At 61.1% G+C, this 16,503-nt stretch overlaps 1 protein-coding gene across 1 annotated transcript in view; it reads left to right on the top strand.

Annotated features, from left to right (window-relative positions):
• The window catches only part of NUDCD3 (NudC domain containing 3), a 32,518-nt gene extending 16,842 nt beyond the window's left edge, over nucleotides 1-15,676 (top strand). The window contains exons 3-6 of the mRNA XM_063358512.1: nucleotides 1,845-1,977; nucleotides 6,590-6,733; nucleotides 14,092-14,280; nucleotides 14,799-15,676. Coding sequence (XP_063214582.1) covers nucleotides 1,845-1,977; nucleotides 6,590-6,733; nucleotides 14,092-14,280; nucleotides 14,799-14,909 — 577 coding nt within the window. The 3' untranslated portion in view covers nucleotides 14,910-15,676. The remainder of the gene's footprint in view (nucleotides 1-1,844; nucleotides 1,978-6,589; nucleotides 6,734-14,091; nucleotides 14,281-14,798) is intronic.
• Nucleotides 15,677-16,503: the final 827 nt, after the last annotated feature.

Here is a 16,503-nt window from a genome sequence, read left to right as displayed (position 1 = left end):
AGGCAGCGCACGGATCCTCACCTGGGAGAGAAATGTCCCTCCCCTCTGCCGGGGGCTTGCGCAGGGTGGGCTCTGGGATGATCGTGCCCAGGTGCCACCACTGGGATGGCTCGAGGTGAGGACCTAGAGGTGAGGACAGACAAGACAATGCTCGGGGACGTGCTGCCTCATTTCAACCCCTTTGCTTCCCTCGGGGTGAGCACACGGCCCCGCAGGCCCCGGCCGCCTGCACCGTTCCCCCTCTCGCCCTCCAGCCTGTTCGACTCCTACAATCCGGGGGCGGTTGGGAAACCGACAGCCGGAGCCAACCCGCGCCGGCACTGGTTTGGTGCTGCCATGCCAACCCCGTTTCCATGGCAATGGGCACCCAATGGGCGACCGCCAGGCAAGGCCAAGATGCCCAAAAAAAGTGATGCGGTACCCCCCGAAATCGCCGGCCTGAGGCTGGGAGCCTGCGGCTGCTGCCCAGGCAACCAGATCAAAACCTCCCCGGAGCGTAAGTCGTTGTAACAGGGCGGGTAAAACCCCGTGAAACCATTAAGGAAAAAAAAAGGGGGGGGGGTGTACACACAGAGCCCCTTCGACAACACCCTCCGGCCGTCTTAGAGCCTAATTTAATTAAAATCGATGGATCTTACATAATTCTCAGGGCACCGCGCTGCTGGAAGCCACCCCCGCCCGGCGCTGGCGAGGGCCACTTGGTGTGGGGGTGTCGGAGTGGCAGTGGGGCGCGGGGGGACGTGGTCCCCAGGGACGGCTGACCCCCGGGGCCACTCGTCACCAGCCCCTCCCTTTATGCAACTCGCCGCAGCCCTGTGTTTATACAGCTCCAGATTGAAGACTAGGTGCGTATCAAAACATTTTAAAATAACTCTGCCTTTTGTTAGCACCGCAGCTATCTTTAGAAAAAGATTTTATTTTATTTGAAAGCCCTCTCTGGGAGGTTTCAGTGGAACAGATCCTCAGCCTGCCAGCAGTTTAAAGGACACGGGTGTGGTGGAGATCTCCTTTCTTGGCTGGAAACGCTGTATTGATTATTGCTTATTGATCCGATAGATCCCATCCTACCCTCACAACGGCTTCCTCGTCCTTCTCCTGAGATTTCCGCAGCTGGCAGTGGCTGTGTTTTGCTCAAAGTGTTGCTTGTGACCCACTTGCCCGGTTGCCCCCTTCCGGTGCTGCACCGGGCTGGCTCTGCAGCTCCGTCGCCTCTGTGTCAGCCACTGCCCTGGTCACCACGGCTGGTGGTTTTCCCAAACATGCTTGAAATCAGGGGGAGGATGACCACGTTTGCACGTGGTGAACCCAGGGCGCAGTGATGGGCCGCCACCTCTGCAGCCATGGCGGCGGCCACGGAGACAGCACACGCTTTCCAGTGAGTGATGGTGTTCCCTGCTCCAGCTGCGACGGGCATGGTGGACGCAGCAGGGAGGTGGAGGGGCAGAGGAGCTCTGTGTTCGAGCAGAGTTAGCTGGGAAGGCGCCCGGAGCCAGCCGGGTGCCAGTTTTGGGAAGCCAAACTATCCTGTGTCTCACCAGTTGTCCCTTTAGCGGCCTGACTTCCCTTGGGGCACCCTGGGGAGAGGGGTGCGCAAGTCACCCACGACAGGCAGGGTGCCTGGGGTCCCTCCGAGGCTGCCAACCTCAGCCTTCGCCTTCCTTGGTAGCACCGGCAGCGAGGGAGAGACTGGGCACCCAGCCTGAGGCATTCGGGTGCCAGCAGGGTGGCCGAGCAGAGGCTCTGCCCTCCCTTTCTGCTTCTTGTGTGCTGCTCTCTGGTTTCCTGCTCCCTCCAGGCTCTGATCTCCCTGACACTGAGCATGTCGCCCCTTTCTTCTCCCCCAGGAGACAGGAGCAGTTCCAGACAAACCCCGACAGCTACAACGGGGCTGTGCGAGAGAATTATGCCTGGTCCCAAGACTTCAGTGACCTGGAGATTAAAGTGCCCGTGCCCAAGCACGTCGTAAAAGGCAAACAGGTAAAGTGGTGTTAATTGTGTGTCTTTCAGCATTTCCCTTTCTTTCGGGGCGCCCAGCTTTCCCAGGAAGCTCTGTTTGGAGTGGGAAGGCTCCTTGTCCTTCGTACTCAAGGAGCCGGAGGCAGTCGTTCCTTTTTCTCCGGCGCTGGGTGTGTGGCTGGGGGGGACTGACAGTCCCAGCCTGGCTGCGTTCCCGTTGTGACAGCAGTGTCCTGTTGCTCCGGCCCCAGCGGCCTTCGCTGGCACCATGTGGCACTTTCTGCACTTTTGCTTTCCACTTCCACCGACTGCAAACTTGCACATGGGTTTCTGAGCCTGCCTGGGGATGAAGGCTCCTTCTCTGGTTTCTCTCTGTGGCTTGGAGTGTCTCCTGCGAGCGGGAGCTGCTGGAACGGCTCCTCTGGCACTTGGGAACCGGAGCAGGCACAGCCCATATGAGACCTGCCCTGCCCTGGGTGGAAGGGAGCTGGGGCCGGGGTGCAGGCTCAGCGGCCAGGCTCTCTCCCTGGCTGCCTGCGTGGGCAGGGGCGTCTCACCTGCCTCCTTGGCTCAGGCAGGAGCTTACCTTCTCTGCTCCCGGCCGTGAGCGGTCATGTCGCTTCTCCTTCACCACTTCCGTCCCCTCCCAGCGAGGAACTCGAGAGGAGCGTGCCCCTGGCGGGCGTCAGTCGGCCCCAGAAGTTTCAGCTCTCCTGTCTTTCCTGAGTCCTGCCCTCCCCATGGCTGATTCTGTATTTTTCCATTTGGGAAGTTCGCGCTCCCCCCACCTCCCCTTCTCCTCTGCTTCCAGGGCGGCTGAAATGAGCACGCTTGGGTTTATTCACCGGCTCCAGCCTACACAGCTCCTGATCATGCCAAAAGAGTGTAATTGGCAGCGGCAACCCGGACTGGAGGGGTGAGGGAGCAAGTGGCTGCCACGGGGACAGCAGGGGGACCAGGAGATGCATCTCTCCCGGTGGGTCTCTAAAACAAACCCAGGCTGTTTCTTGGAATGATTTGGGGGCATCCAGACGGGTGTTCCATCCCTCTGCATCATATTGCAGTCACGATGCCTCTCCCTGCCCAGGGAAGTGCCCTTTGTGCCAGGGGAGTTGTGTCCTTGCCAAAAAAAAAAAAAAAAAAAAGCATCAGGCTTTGTCCGCCCCGTTCTTTGCCACCCAGAGGTGCAGAGCCCTTGCAGGTGCCCGGAGGAGGTGGCACAGGACCTTTTCTCGACTCGAGACTGTGCCGTTGCTGCGGAAGAGCCCCTGCCCGGCAGTGGGGTGATTATCGGGGCAGCTCCTTCCCACGCTGTTGCCTGTGGCACGGCCCTGCCTGCCCTGGCCCTAGTTTATGCCTGCGCTGCCCTCTCGGGGCAGTCAGATGTCGGAGATGTCGGACTTTCCTTATCCTTGTGAGGTGTCTCGTGGTATTTGGTTTGTACATCCCCCTCAGGGCTCCTCTTGGCAGCTGCGTTTTCACTTTGAAGTGATTCTTTAAATCTCTTCCAGCCTCGGGGGACTGGAAGCGGTTAGGCTGGGTGACGGGCCAAAGCAGGATGGTTCAGAGCCATTTTAAAGCTCAACGGACTTCGGACGCGTTGTTGATGGGTTCTTGCTAAAGAGAAGCGTTCCCCTACATTCACCACACAGCTTCATCTTTTTAAAAAATTATCAGTTTTTTTGGCTTCTGCCTGCCAAGGCGAGATTAAAAATCTCCCCCGTTTGGTCCCCGGGCTCAGAGTGCGCTCAGCTCTAATGCTGCTCAGAATCTTCCTTGTGACATTTTTTTGGGTTCGAGATGTTGCTATGGCACATTTTCGCTTGGGCGAGCTTGAGGTTTCCTTGTATGGAGCTCCAAAAAAGTGTCCGTGGAGCAGGAGTGGGTGATGGGGTAGGTGGGAGCATCTTCCTCTGCGGTCTCCACCTCTCTGATCTACTTACAGGCGCAACAGGGGCCCGTGGATCCAAGCGCTTTCCAAGCACTTAAATAGAGATAATGACAACAAGCCTCTCTTTTTGCCTGGCTCGGAGGAGACGAGCTAGATTCCTCCATAGGTTTGTGTTTGCTTGTTTGATTTGCGTGGGCGGGCGTGGGCGTTCTAGTGTGCACAGAAATTATTGTGGTGGAAAGCGGCGGCAGAGAGCTGAGATCTGGGTTTCCTCGCGAGCACCGGCAAAAGCCAGGCATTTTGGGGGGCAGAGGCGCACGTGGGGTGCGTGTGGTGGGGGACGAGCAGCCTTGGAGCCTCCGGGGTGCCCCTGTTCGTGGCTGCGCTTGCTGGGACAGGGTGTTTCCCGCGGGATCGCCCTTGGCTCGCCCCCAGCCGCTGCCTGGGGTCGGGTGCAGGCTGTCTGTGCCCGGTTCTGCCAAACCCCGGTGTTGCCGGCCACGCATGCCCTGAGCGCAGCGCGGTGGGACGGTGCGGGTGGCGGGGGCTGGGGGGAGGAAGGGCAGCCCCTCGGAGAGCCCCGCCACCCTCCCCGGTGGAGCAGAGGTGATTTTTCCACCAAGGCACCCGCCAAGGAGCTGCTGCCCACGTGCGCCAAACCCTGCGTTCTCCGGGCAGCACCACGTGCGCACGTGAGTCCTCTCGGACGTTTCTCTCCACACAGGGGGTCAGGGCTCTCCGGCAGTGCGTGCTTTGCCCCTGTCCCCTGTCCCCGCTCCCAGTGGGCTGGCCAAGAGGGGCCTTTTTGTTGGCTGCAGGTGGAAGCGGGTGTTGGGATCGCTTCTCGCTCTGGCTGGTTGTGCAGCGAAGCGGCTGGGTTAAGGCTGCTGGGTTTGGATCTCTTCCTCCATTTGGGTTTCCCTGCTCCCTCTCCTAACGCCCTGCTGGTCCCAGAGCCACCTCGAGCACATCCCTCAGCCACCTTGGAACAAAACCCCTCTCACATTTGATTGTGGATCCGACGGCCCTGACGCTGCGTCTGTGCCTTCCGTATCTCCAGCCTCCCTGGCCCTCCGTGCCCCAAAGAAGCCCCCCCAGAAGGCGACTTGGGGGTCACCTTGCCTTCTTCCCCTTGACCCTTTCTGAGCAGGCCCTGTGCCGCACTGAGGGAGCTCGGTGCCAGCAGCCCTGTCCTTGCGTCCGGGGACCAGAGTCGGTGGTGGCAGAGGGCAGAGACTTGTCCCTGTGGTGAGGCCTCAACCCTGGGCTGGGGAAAGCTGCTCCATGCTGCGGCCTCTCTGGAAACGTTTTCCATCCAGGAGGAGCTGCTTTCACAGAGGCTGCCTGCAGCCACACGCCGGGTGAAGGCCAGGCGTCCTCTCCCGTCTGGCAGAGCCGGATCTCGCTTCCCTTCCCCGATCCCCCGTGACCGCAGTCCTGCTGCCAGCCTTGGCATCAGAGCTCAGTCCCAGCGTTCCCTGTGCTGTGTGCTGGGACTCTGCTCCTGTCGAAGCCCTGGCAGCTCCCTGTCACGCACAGCAGGTCTGGGGGCTTTATCTGGGCGGCATCGATCAGATGCAGCCATGGTGCCCTCCCCGGCTGGAGCAGCTTTGCCTGTCTCTTGCCTGCGTGGAGCTAGTGAGCCGCTGGAAATCTCCTAGGTAATGGATAATGTAATAACATTTCAAATGAGATCTGCAGAGCGGGAGGAAGATCTGGGGGAACTCTGGGAGAGAATGCAGGCAAATCTCACCGCAGTCTCCTCCTCTCAGGCCAGAGACAGGGCACTGCCAGGGGCCACAAAACTGCCCCTTCCCGGCCAGGTCCTCTCTTAGTCCCCTGGCCCAGCTCGGGCTCTCTGCTGGCGGCAGCTCAGGGCCAAAGGGGAAAGGAGAGAGCATATGGTCTCTCCGGAGACCGAGGGTACTGCGTGCAGCACAGCGAAGTTGCAGTCTGCCTCTGTCTCCCTGGGGGAGAGCCGTGTCACCTCCGCGGCAGGTCGGAGCAGGGTTCCCCATATGGCTGCTGCGGGCAGGAGCTGGCCCCGTTCCTGGGGATGGAGCTGCCTCATCCCCTGGCCCCCACCGCAGGGAGAAGGGGAGCCGTGCCGCAGCGTCCCTCCTGCCCGCGGCCCCTCCTCATGCCCAACGGGAGGCCTGGGCTGAGCCCAGCGCTGGCTCTGGTGGCAGAAGTGGAGCCAAGGAGTTTCGGTGCGGTGCAGCAGAAGGGACGAGCTGCTGCAGCCCTTCCCGGTGTAGAAATCCCTGATTCGCTCCCGCTCGGTAGGGAAGCGCTCAGCCCCCAGGAACACATTCCCCCATGCCCAGCTCATCACGGTGACGGCCGGGCACCCGCTGTGCTCCGAACAGCTCGGTCACGGCAAGTGGGCGTCCAACCTTTGAGCGCTGTATGGAGGAGGCCTGGAGCATTGCTGGCTTTCTCTGTGGGGAAACTGAGGCACAGGGCAGTCACAGTGGCAAAACCAGCTGCCTCAAATCCTTCCTAGGCGTCTGCTGGGTCCCGTTGCCTTTCCTTCCCCGGAGAGGTTTCCTTTCTCCTCCGAGTTGTTGCTGTTTGCTCTGAAATGACAGCGGGATTCCCACCCTCCTGCTACGTGCAGGTCTGAAAGCTCTTCTTTCTCTCTCATCCCCAGCGAGTGCACTTGACTCCGCACCCCAACTAACACAGCGAGAGGGCAAGTGGGAACCTTCCTGATTATTTTCTGTCTCTGTGTGTTTCCAGGTGTCTGTGGATATCAGCAACAGCACAATTCGCGTAGCGGTGCTGGAGGGGAGCAGTCAGCGTGTCCTCATGGAAGGGAAACTCACCCACAAGATCAACACAGAGAGTTCCCTCTGGAGCCTGGAGCCAGGGAAGTGCATTTTGGTAAGGGTGGTCCACACTGGCCATGTCTCCACACCTTGGCTTGCAGCTCTACTGGGCTTGACCTGGAAAACTGGAGCAGATGGAAGCTTGAGCCGGTTCTGGATGTGTCTGGTTTTCCCCAGCCAGCGTCCAGCTCGCTCTGCCCTTGACTGTGCGCCGTGCCCTGACTCCAGCTCCTGAGCTGCCCCTCTGGGTGAGCAGCAGTGGCGTGCTGGCAAAGCAGCACATCCATCGGGTTGGGTGAGGAGGGTCCTCAATCACAGAATCACAGAATGGCAGGGGTTGGAAGGGACCTCGGGAGGTCATCTAGCCCACCACCCTGCCAGAGCAGGGTCACCCAGAGCAGGTGGCACAGGAACGCGTCCGGGGGGTTTGGAATGTCTCCAGGGTTGGAGACTCCCCCACCTCTCTGGGCAGCCTGTGCCAGGGCTCTGCCACCCTCACAGCAAAGAAGTTCCTCCTCGTCCAGTTTGTGGTCGTTACCCCTTGTCCTGTCCCTGGTCACCACGGAGAAGAGCCTGGCCCCGTCCTCCTGACAACCCCCCCCTTGAAGTATTTATAAGCATTGATCAGATCCCCCCTCAGCTGTCTTTTTTCCAGACTGAAGAGACCCAAAACCCTCAACTTTTCCTCATCAGAGATGTTCCAGTCCCCTCATCGTCTTCATAGCCCTTTGCTGTCCCCTCTCCAGCAGTTCCCTGTCCCTCTTGAACTGGGGAGCCCAGAACTGGACCCAGTGCTCCAGATGGGGCCTCCCCAGGGCAGGGCAGAGCAGAGGGGGAGGATGACCTCCCTCCACCTGCTGGCCGCGCTCTTCTTGATGCCCCCCAGGATGCCATTGGCCTTCTTGGCCACCAGGGCCCATCGCTGGCTCATGGTCATCCCATTGTCCCCCAGGACTCCCAGGTCTCTCTCCACAGAGCTGCTCTCCAGCAGGTCACCCCCAACCCGTCCTGGTGCAGGGGGTTATTCCTCCCCAGGTGCAGCACCCTACACTTGCCCTTGTTGAATTCCATAAGGTTTCTCTCCACCCAGATCTTCAGCCTGTCCAGGTCTCTCTGGATGGTGGCACAGCCTTCTGGGGTGTCAGCCACCCCCCCCAGCTTTGTGTCATCAGCAAACCTGCTGAGAGTGCGCTCTATCCCCTCGTCCAGGTCATTGATGAAGATATTGAACAATCTCCAGGCCGTGGTGGTGGGAGCACATCTCTTATCCAGAGGTGGTCACTGTCCCCTGATCCCGGCACATAGGCTCTGAGAGAGGCCGTGGCACCGCACCGTGGTGCCGGTGCCGCACACCTGTCCTTGCCGGCTTTGCCCTCTGGCTCTCCGGGCCCCAGTCCTTACCCCAGCATCCCGGCAGATGCCTGTTCCCTGCCATTCATTTCACAGAATCACAGAATGGTTCGGGTTGGAAGGGACCTTAAAGATCATCTGGTTCCATTTCTGTCCTGCCTCAGGTTTCTTATTAATCCTGTCTGAAGCGGTCGCTGTGACCACTTCTCTCCCTGCCTTCAGCAGCCACCGTGACTTACTGTGCCTGCCGCCCGAGCACCACACATCTTCCCTGTCAAGGTGGTTCGGGGGCTGTTGCCTCCCAGGAGTGTGTTACTGGGGGGTTCCCAGCCTCGTGACTGGTTTCTGGCGTGCTCCCGGCGTCCAGGCCGAGGGTGTGAGTTCTCTCCCGGGCTGTCCATAGCTGGAGTTGTCCTGGGGGTTGCGTTGCTGCCCGTCAGCCTGGGATCTCGAGTGTCAAACCGTTGCAAAACTCCTGGGCAAGTTTTGGGATTGTGCGAGCAAGGATTGTGCTGGCAGTGGGGTTTTGCCATCCACGGCCATCTTTACTCTCTCCTTTTCCACCCAGAGGCTTTCCCAGAAGTTTTGTGATCAGTCGAGGCTGCCGTCAGCCCCAGGAGGGGATTCCAGCTGCCTGGCTCTGGCAGCGGCTCCTGACCCTGTGCAGGCAGCACCGTCCCTGCAAGAGGAGCGGGCTTCGAGCCTTCTCCCCGGGTCACAGGGTGGCAGCAGATGGGCACCCAAAGCCAAGCCCCCGCAGTGGGAAATGGAGTGGGAACGTGCTGCCAGAGGCAGAAGTGCTGAAGGTGGTGCATGAGGAGGCTGCACGGGCACCGCCTGCCCACTTCAGATCCCTATGGATGTGCTCTGGAACGACAGACCCGAAAGGGTGAAGTCCCTGCAAGAGAGAGGAGCTTCTCTGACTCCGTTAGGCTGTTGAAAGGACGTGAAAAAGGAGGCGGTGGCATCATTAACCTGCATTTTTTAAATGTTCTTAAGCTTCTTGAAAATTAACTGATCCAGGAAGAGAAACAATCCTGGGAAGGAGTAAACACATTCAAGAGGAGGTGGCCCAACGGGTGGCTGCTCCGTGGCACGGATGGGAGTCCCTGGTGGGTGTTCCCAGGATTAGCAAGGGAGACAGTGTTTGTTAAATACCCAGCGCCGGAGGAGGATGGGAATGGCGCGCGGGTGGAGCGAGACTCGGGGTGTTCTGGAGCGTCCGCGGGCAGCGCGGGGAGCGGTCCCATTACCTCCAACCCTCGAGCTGGGTCTTGCCTTGAGTTAGCAGGAGTGCAGGGTTGTGAGGATCTCCAGCTGGCTGCCAACATATTGATGGTGGGATGGAGTTTCGCTTGAAGAATTGTAAGGTAACTGGAGCAGAGTGAGTAATTCTCGCCCAAGAGCATCTCCTTTTTCCGTGCACAGGGTAGCCAAAAGTGGTTTGCAGCTCCTCCCGATTCATTCATCAGGAGACACCCAGCCATGTATTAATGAATCGCTTCGTTCAGCGCCTGGGAGGGAACGGGACGGGAGCCGTTTGGGCTGGGTCGAAGGACTGATGGGGTGCACGGGCCCTTTCTGTACCCGAGTTTGTGCGTCCACGTGTTGCGCAGCTCCAGGTGAACGCCGAACGTGGTAGTTGGGAGTGTCGTCATCCCATGAGATGCCGCAAGGTGCCACCTTGCTTCCCTCCCTGACACCCAGCGTGGGGATGCGGCTGAAACCCAGCTCCCCCAGTACCAGTGGTGGAGTTGTCGAGGACATCCTGGCTGCCTCCGTTACTGCTTGGGGCACCTCAGTGGCTTCTGTCCAGAGGAAAACCTGCGCGTGCTCGTCTTTTCATGGTCTGCGAGTTGAAGCAATCCCTGTGGGCAGAGCTTGATCCCCGCGCCGAGGAGGTGAAATCTCTCCTGCTTGGTCTTGTCCATCTGAGAAAGTCCCAGTTCTGTGCAAAGAGGCCATTTGGTCCCATGCGTTATTGCAGGACGCGTCAAGGATTGTCGAGTTCCCTGCTCTCTCCGGGCTGCTGTTACAGCCGCCTTTTGTGTCCTTGGCTTCCCCTGCCCCCTGCTCGGTTCCCTTCTGGGACGGCTCTTCACGGGCTCTCGTTACCTGCCTCCCTTCTCCCCCCAGCTCTTACTGTAAGAAGGTGAATCTGCCTTATAACCCCTCCCAGCTCCGCTTTCCCCATCCTCTCTGGTGTTCTTATCGATTTATCCTCTTCATCGTATGTCTGCTCGCTCTCCAGCAGCCCCAGAGACTGCTCACCTTCCCCCTGCTGCTCCACGAGGTTCTCCCTGCCAGAGCCCGGGCTGAGCTCCGGTGCGTTTCCCGTCTCGTCCTTTGGCACGCTCGTGGTTCGCACGGCAGCCCGGCCGCGGCAGACACCCAGTGGGCGTCGTTTCGACGGAGCGCTCTGCCGATGCCCACGACGTGTGGCGAGGCCTCCGTCCACACCTCCTCCTGCTCCGGATCGTGTCCCGGGATCGTGTCCCTGCCTGCCGTGCCGCGCCAAAGCCCCAGTCCGAGTATAATCCCTGCGCGCTCCCTTTGCTGTCGCACCCGCTTGCTTGTCAAAAGTGAGATTAAAATAACTTCGCACAAGCTGTTTTTAGAAATCTCCGCTGGGTGTTGTGCACAACACATTTTGGGATTATTTTTGTTGTTGAGGATTTTTTTCCCCCCGTTCCCTTTCTTTTTCTCCTCCTCTCCAGCATTTGTTATCCACACTTGGGCTGTTGTCACCAAGTCCTGCCTTGAACAGCTATTACAGTCTTCAGCTTGTCATCTTGTGAGCCGTGAGGCCGAGTTAATAATAATCTGTGATGCTCTCCCTCCGCCTTGCCCTCCACACACTGCTGGAAACATGGCCTGCTGCCTCCTCCGTGCCCCCTAAACGTCTCCTGCTGGCTTTTGGGGCGATGGCTGCTGTTGTCCCTGAAGGAAAGCAGGTGGTGAGAGGCTGTTTATCCAAGACCTACTTATATCCCTTGGCAGCATCTCTCCAGCTCTGACAAGGTATTTAGGATCGGGGAAGAAACCTCATGCTATGACAAAGCCCAGCACCGGCAACAAAGGGGTGTGCCCTTCCTGGCAGGGTGTTGAGATGTGACATGACACCGTGTCCGTGCCGATGATGCCTGTCACCCTCTTTGCGCACCGCGGGAGGATCCCTCTTGGCCACAGATGTGCCTGCCGAGTGTCCCATCCCTCCCGTGCGTCCGTCTCCGCCTGCAGCAATGCTCCTTGCCATCCATCCTCGCCCGGCCCCTGTGCTTTGCCCAGCGCACCGACGTGGGAGCAGCCCCTTCCCCTGACGGCTGACAGCTCATGTCACCAGCGTTGGGAACACGGGCGCTGCGGCACAAGGACGCTGCTGGCTTTGGACGCAGCAGCTTGTCCCCCTGCGAGCCTCCCTCTCCTCAGGCCACTGTTGCAGAGGCTGTTCCTGCCTCCCCTGAGCCCCAGGAGGCTCAGCTGGGCTTTTACCCCTCTCGGCCATGGGTGGAAGATCTCCTGCGGCCCAGGAGGCACTTTGGGACCCGCCAGCAAAAAAAGCAGAGCCGAGGTCTGCCTGAGAGCCCAGGCACGCTGCAGGGCCCTGATCCTTCCTCTGGCAAACAGACGCCAGCGTTTCTAGGACCCTGGAGGGTTGGGCTGGGGAACTTGTAGAGGCAACTTTCAAGTGAGAGCAAAGCTTTTGGCTTGTCTCGAAGCGAGTAGTGTAATCAGGTCAGGATTTGTCCTTGTGAAAAAAATCCCTGCTTCCTTCCTGGAGCCCCCCCCAGGTTTGCGGAGCGCCCCCGAGGCAGCGTGCAGCCTCGCGTGGTGCTGTTGGTCGAGCACCCGGAGCCTTCCTCGGTGAGTGGGTGAGGTCCGGTGCTCACAGGGCGTCACCCCGCCTGGGCTGAGCCCGGACATCTGCCGTGGGCTCTCGGCTCTCCCTTAACCTCGACCTTCCTGCACCTGAGCGCTCGGTGAGGCTCCAGCCCGCCTCTCCATCACCACAAGCTTTCGTAGCCCGGTTGGCCAGCGGAGCGCCGGGCTGAATCACCGGAGACCGTCGGCGGAAGCCTGTCCAAGGATTAACCTGAGCCCGTGCTCCCCGTCCTGGAGGTCGGACCTGTCTGCCGCGAGCTCTTCGCCACCGCTTCAAAGCACAAAACCCCAAGCTCAAGGTGACAGAGAGAGCTTTGCCCTGGCTCGTGGGCATTTCGGAGGCTCGCATTGGAAAGTGGGGCTCCCAGCTCGGAGCGAGTCCCACTTTATCATATCTCCCCCTGGAACAAAGGGGGATGAGCGAATTCCCCCGCGCGCGCAAAGCGGGCTGCAGAGGTTAATTAATTATTGTTTGCAAAGCGCTCGGCACTGTAGCGATGTGCACCGCAGAAAAGCTGGTGAGGAAATGAATAATTCTGTCTTCCCAGCAGGGCGGGAAACAGTGTGTGGTAAATAAAGCGAGGGCCACGCATGGGGTGGGGAGGAGGAGAGGATCCCCGGGCTGGCGCTCACGGCAGCGGCTCCCCTGGCTTTCGCTGGGGGTGGTCTGTGGACGAGGGGGGTTTGGATCTCGTGGGTGTTTCCCACCTGCTCTGTGGCTCTGGGGGGGTTCCCTGGGGGGGACAGCGGTGGGGTGCCAGGGGAGGAAGGGATTTGGTAGCAAAGGGAGAAGGGATGGCTTTTCCTTCCCCTGGTGCTCTGGGATGGAGGTGAGGTGATGCCTGATAAGCCATTACGTCCTCCGGCCTCCGTTTGTCCCTCCACTGCCTTCCTGGCTCTGGCGGGGACACACCGGGCAGGGCCTTGCCGTCGCACCGAAGCCATCACCAGGGAAGCTCCCACCTCACCAGCGTCGCCGTGGGGACATTCCTCTGGTTTCAAACCCGGCGGAGCAGCAGCGAGCCTGGAGGGTGCTCCGGCATGCCGCAGGCTTGGGCTGGCCGGGCCAGCTGGCCCACGGCTTGTCTTGCCCGTCGAAGGGCCGAGGTTCCTGGCGAGCTTGCCGTTCCCCCTGCCTGCCCACCCAGGGCTGGGAAGCCCACGAGCAAAACCTCATCAGCTCTTCCTCCCCTGGAAAGTGGAACCGTGCAATTAAGAGGAGAGCAAGCGTGCCTGTCGAGCTGGAAAACACAACGCCTTCCCCGAGCTGGAATATTTTACCGGCTCTGCTCTCCCAGAAGGATTAAGCCCCAGCCACCCCCTCCCGTATTAATTGGTTCCTTTTCTTCGCACCGCAGAGAGACGCCCGGCTCCATAACTTTAATGGCTGCCCGTGTTTTCCCCTCCAGAGCTGTTGAGCTTCCAGGGAGGTTTGAGTAAATTGTATTGTCTGCCTTTATTGATGATTTTGCGGAGAGGCTGACGAACGCCATAAATCTTCCTTGCTGCTGGGATTATTGCTAAAATAATACAGGAGAAAGGAGCCCACCCCTCCTGGCCAAAAAAAAAAACCAAGCGGGTCGGGGTTCCCGGTGCGGGACGCCGACACCCGGCACGGCCCCGTGTGGCTCCGTGCGGGGCGCTGCTGGTGCGGCGGGGATGGCCGGTGGGTTTTGCCGGCGAGGATGTCGGCTGGAGGCGAGGGGATGTCCCCTCTCCTCGGGCCATCCTTCCACGGCCTCCCAATGAGCCACGGCGCTGCGGGAGGCGGGTGCTGGTGACAAGCAGGGGTGGCACGGAGGGGCAGGGGACTTTTTTGCCGCCTTTGTCACCCGCACTGCCGCCCGTGGAGCAAGCCCCGTGAGGAGCCGAGGCGAGGGCTCCTTCTGGGTTAGCAAAACGCAAAATTGCAGCGTGGCCGTGCTGGGAGCCCTGGCCCCGTGCTCTGCTGGGCAAGGCCTCTTCAGCTGATGGGTCCCTGGGCTCTCGGCTACCAGGGTGGCCACAGACCAGCCGACCCGGCTCCCTGGGCCCCATACTCTGTGGCATCAGCCATGTGGCCCGGGGTGGCATTAAGTCAGGCTCACAGTGTCGCTGCCACGGGGTGTGGGACGGGCTGGGGGTAACGCAGGATGGGGGCTCCTCTCCCCGCTCTCCTCTGACCCCCGCCTTGTTCCCCAGATCAGCCTGAACAAAGGGGATGAGTACTGGTGGAACGCCATCCTGGAGGGTGAGGAGCAGATCGACATCGACAAGATCAACAAGGAGCGCTCCATGGCCACGGTGGATGAGGAGGAGCACGCCATGCTGGACCGCCTCACCTTCGACTACCACCAGAAGCTGCAGGGCAAGCCCCAGAGCCACGAGCTGGTAGGTGCCGGCTGTCCCATGCCCCCAGCCCAGCCACGTGCTCTCCGGCTCCTCCATTGATGCCGTCTCCGGTAAAAGGGTGCGGCGTGGGGCAGCTCCACAGCTCTGCTCCGTCTCCGAGCTCCTCCTCACACAGCGTCCCCCCACATCTCCATTTTGGGGGCATGAGGTTCTGGTGGTCCCTGGCTTTTGCCGGAAACACTCCTGCCTTTCCCTTCCTGGCCCCTTGGCAAATGCCAGTGAGCTGATTCCCCGCCATGGCCCCGCCGTCCCCCCGCTCCCTCTGCGCTGGGATGAGCCCACGTGGGTCCGGGATGAGCCCCACCGAGCTGCCGCCTTTCGCTGCCCTTCGCTCCCTGCCTCCCACGTGCCCGTCTGCCCTTTCCCGAGCCAGGGAGAGGGGCGGGGGTGAAGCACGGCAGCGGCTGCGTGCCCTTGGGAATGGGCACTGCCTGCGCCCAGGGGACAAAGGTGCGGGGTCAGCCCTGGCCTGACGGGAGCCTGTGGCCTCTTTGCAGAAGGTGCATGAGATGCTGAAGAAGGGCTGGGACACCGAGGGCTCCCCGTTCCGCGGCCAGAAGTTCGACCCCTCCATGTTCAACATCTCCCCCGGCGCCGTGCAGTTTTGACGGCGTCAGTAAAACCGCCGAGAAACGAAGTGGGGAGAGGAGAAACCCACCCACCCACCCGCCCGCCCTCCTGGGACCCTCGCGCCCAGCGCCGGTGCCCGTTAACCCGCTGGCTGGGGAGATGCGCTGCCGGCATCCTTCCGCTGCCTTCACCACCCGGCACCGGCACCGGCCGTTTGATGTACGCGCAGGGAAACCTGGCGAATGCAGATTTACGTCCCATCACCAAGGCAACCCGGAGCGGCTGGGACCCTTCTCCTCTCCTCGCCTCGCGCTGGCGACGGCGCGGTTGTTTTTCAGGAATAGACGGAGCTCGTTGGGTGACATAATTATTATTTCTGGTGGCTGAGGATGCTTCTTTGCAGGCTTCTGGGGGGGCAGCTCCCTCCCTGCCCTGGCACCGGGCAGCTTTGCCCCTTGCAGGTGGCAGGGAGCAGCGGGGCTGTCACCCGTAACACTGTGGCACGGGGCCGGGGGGGGGTGGTGGTCCAGGCTGTGCTCGGGGGTCCCTGGCAGGGGGTACAGGCCCAGCCCTCGTAGCCACCAGCCCCCCCCAGTAGCCCTAGAAATGTCTGGGCTTCCCTGGCACAGCACTTTGGGGGCTGGGAGGGGGGACATGGGAGCCCTCGGGCCCACCCCCCCAGGCCCAGCCCAGCTCTTGCAGCTTCCCAGTGGCCCCCACCCTGGGGCAGTGGGCTGGGGGTCCCCGGCCATCGCCTTCCCCCCACCCCCCTTTATTTTGGTTTGCAATAAAAAGGTTTCTGGAGCGCGGGGCGTGTGAGTGATTCAGTGCCACCGCCCGGGGAGGGACACACATGCACCCTGACCCCCCCCAACACCACCCTGCTTGAAGGTTGGGGACAGGGACGTCTGCAGGTGGCCCTCGTGTCCCCCACCGTGGGCCCCGGGGACAGGGGTGGTGGGGGCTGGATTTTTGGTGTCCATGTGGGTGGTGGATACGGGATCCCGGGCTGGGGGGGGGTGGGTGGGCTGGATTTGGTGGGGTGGCTTTGGGGGTGCTGACCTCGGAGGTCTCACCCCACTGCTCCCCACCTCCCTGTCGCCGTGTGTGTGTGCGTGCGTGCGTGTGTGTGTGTGTGTGTGTGTGTCCCATCTCCCCCGCGCCGGGCGCTGAAATTTCTCCGGTGGCGATGCACAAATATAACCGGGCTCGGTGCAGTCCCCCACGGCCGCCCACGGTCCCCATGGCAACGGCAGCGCCAGCCGCCAGCCGCCCACCCGCGCTCGCCCCGCGCCCCGGGGTGGGCACCCGCGCCCCACGCCGCCCCCCCCACCCGCTCGCCCCCACGGGGCCGCTGTGAGGCTTGGGGGGGGGAGGGGGGAAGGACCCCGCTGTCCCCACACACCGGCCAGGCCCTGGGGCTGCTGGTGGCTTCCTGGGTGGCCTCTTGCGCCTGCCCCCCCCCCTCCCCACCCGAGAAAAATTTGTCGTCCCCCCCCTCCAACAAGCACTGGGGGGGCTTCGAGGTGCCCTTGGGGGAGATTTTTGCCCCCTCAGACCCCTCCCGGGTCTTTTGCTTAGTGGGGAGGTTGGAGCTGGAGGGGTTGTTTGAGGTGACGTTGGGGGGGGTCG

The sequence above is a fragment of the Chroicocephalus ridibundus genome, chromosome 23 (assembly GCF_963924245.1).
Source record: "Chroicocephalus ridibundus chromosome 23, bChrRid1.1, whole genome shotgun sequence".
Classification (NCBI taxonomy): domain Eukaryota; kingdom Metazoa; phylum Chordata; class Aves; order Charadriiformes; family Laridae; genus Chroicocephalus; species Chroicocephalus ridibundus.
The sequence above is the reverse complement of the archived record's forward strand: the minus strand, read 5'-3'. Positions and strand labels throughout refer to the sequence as shown.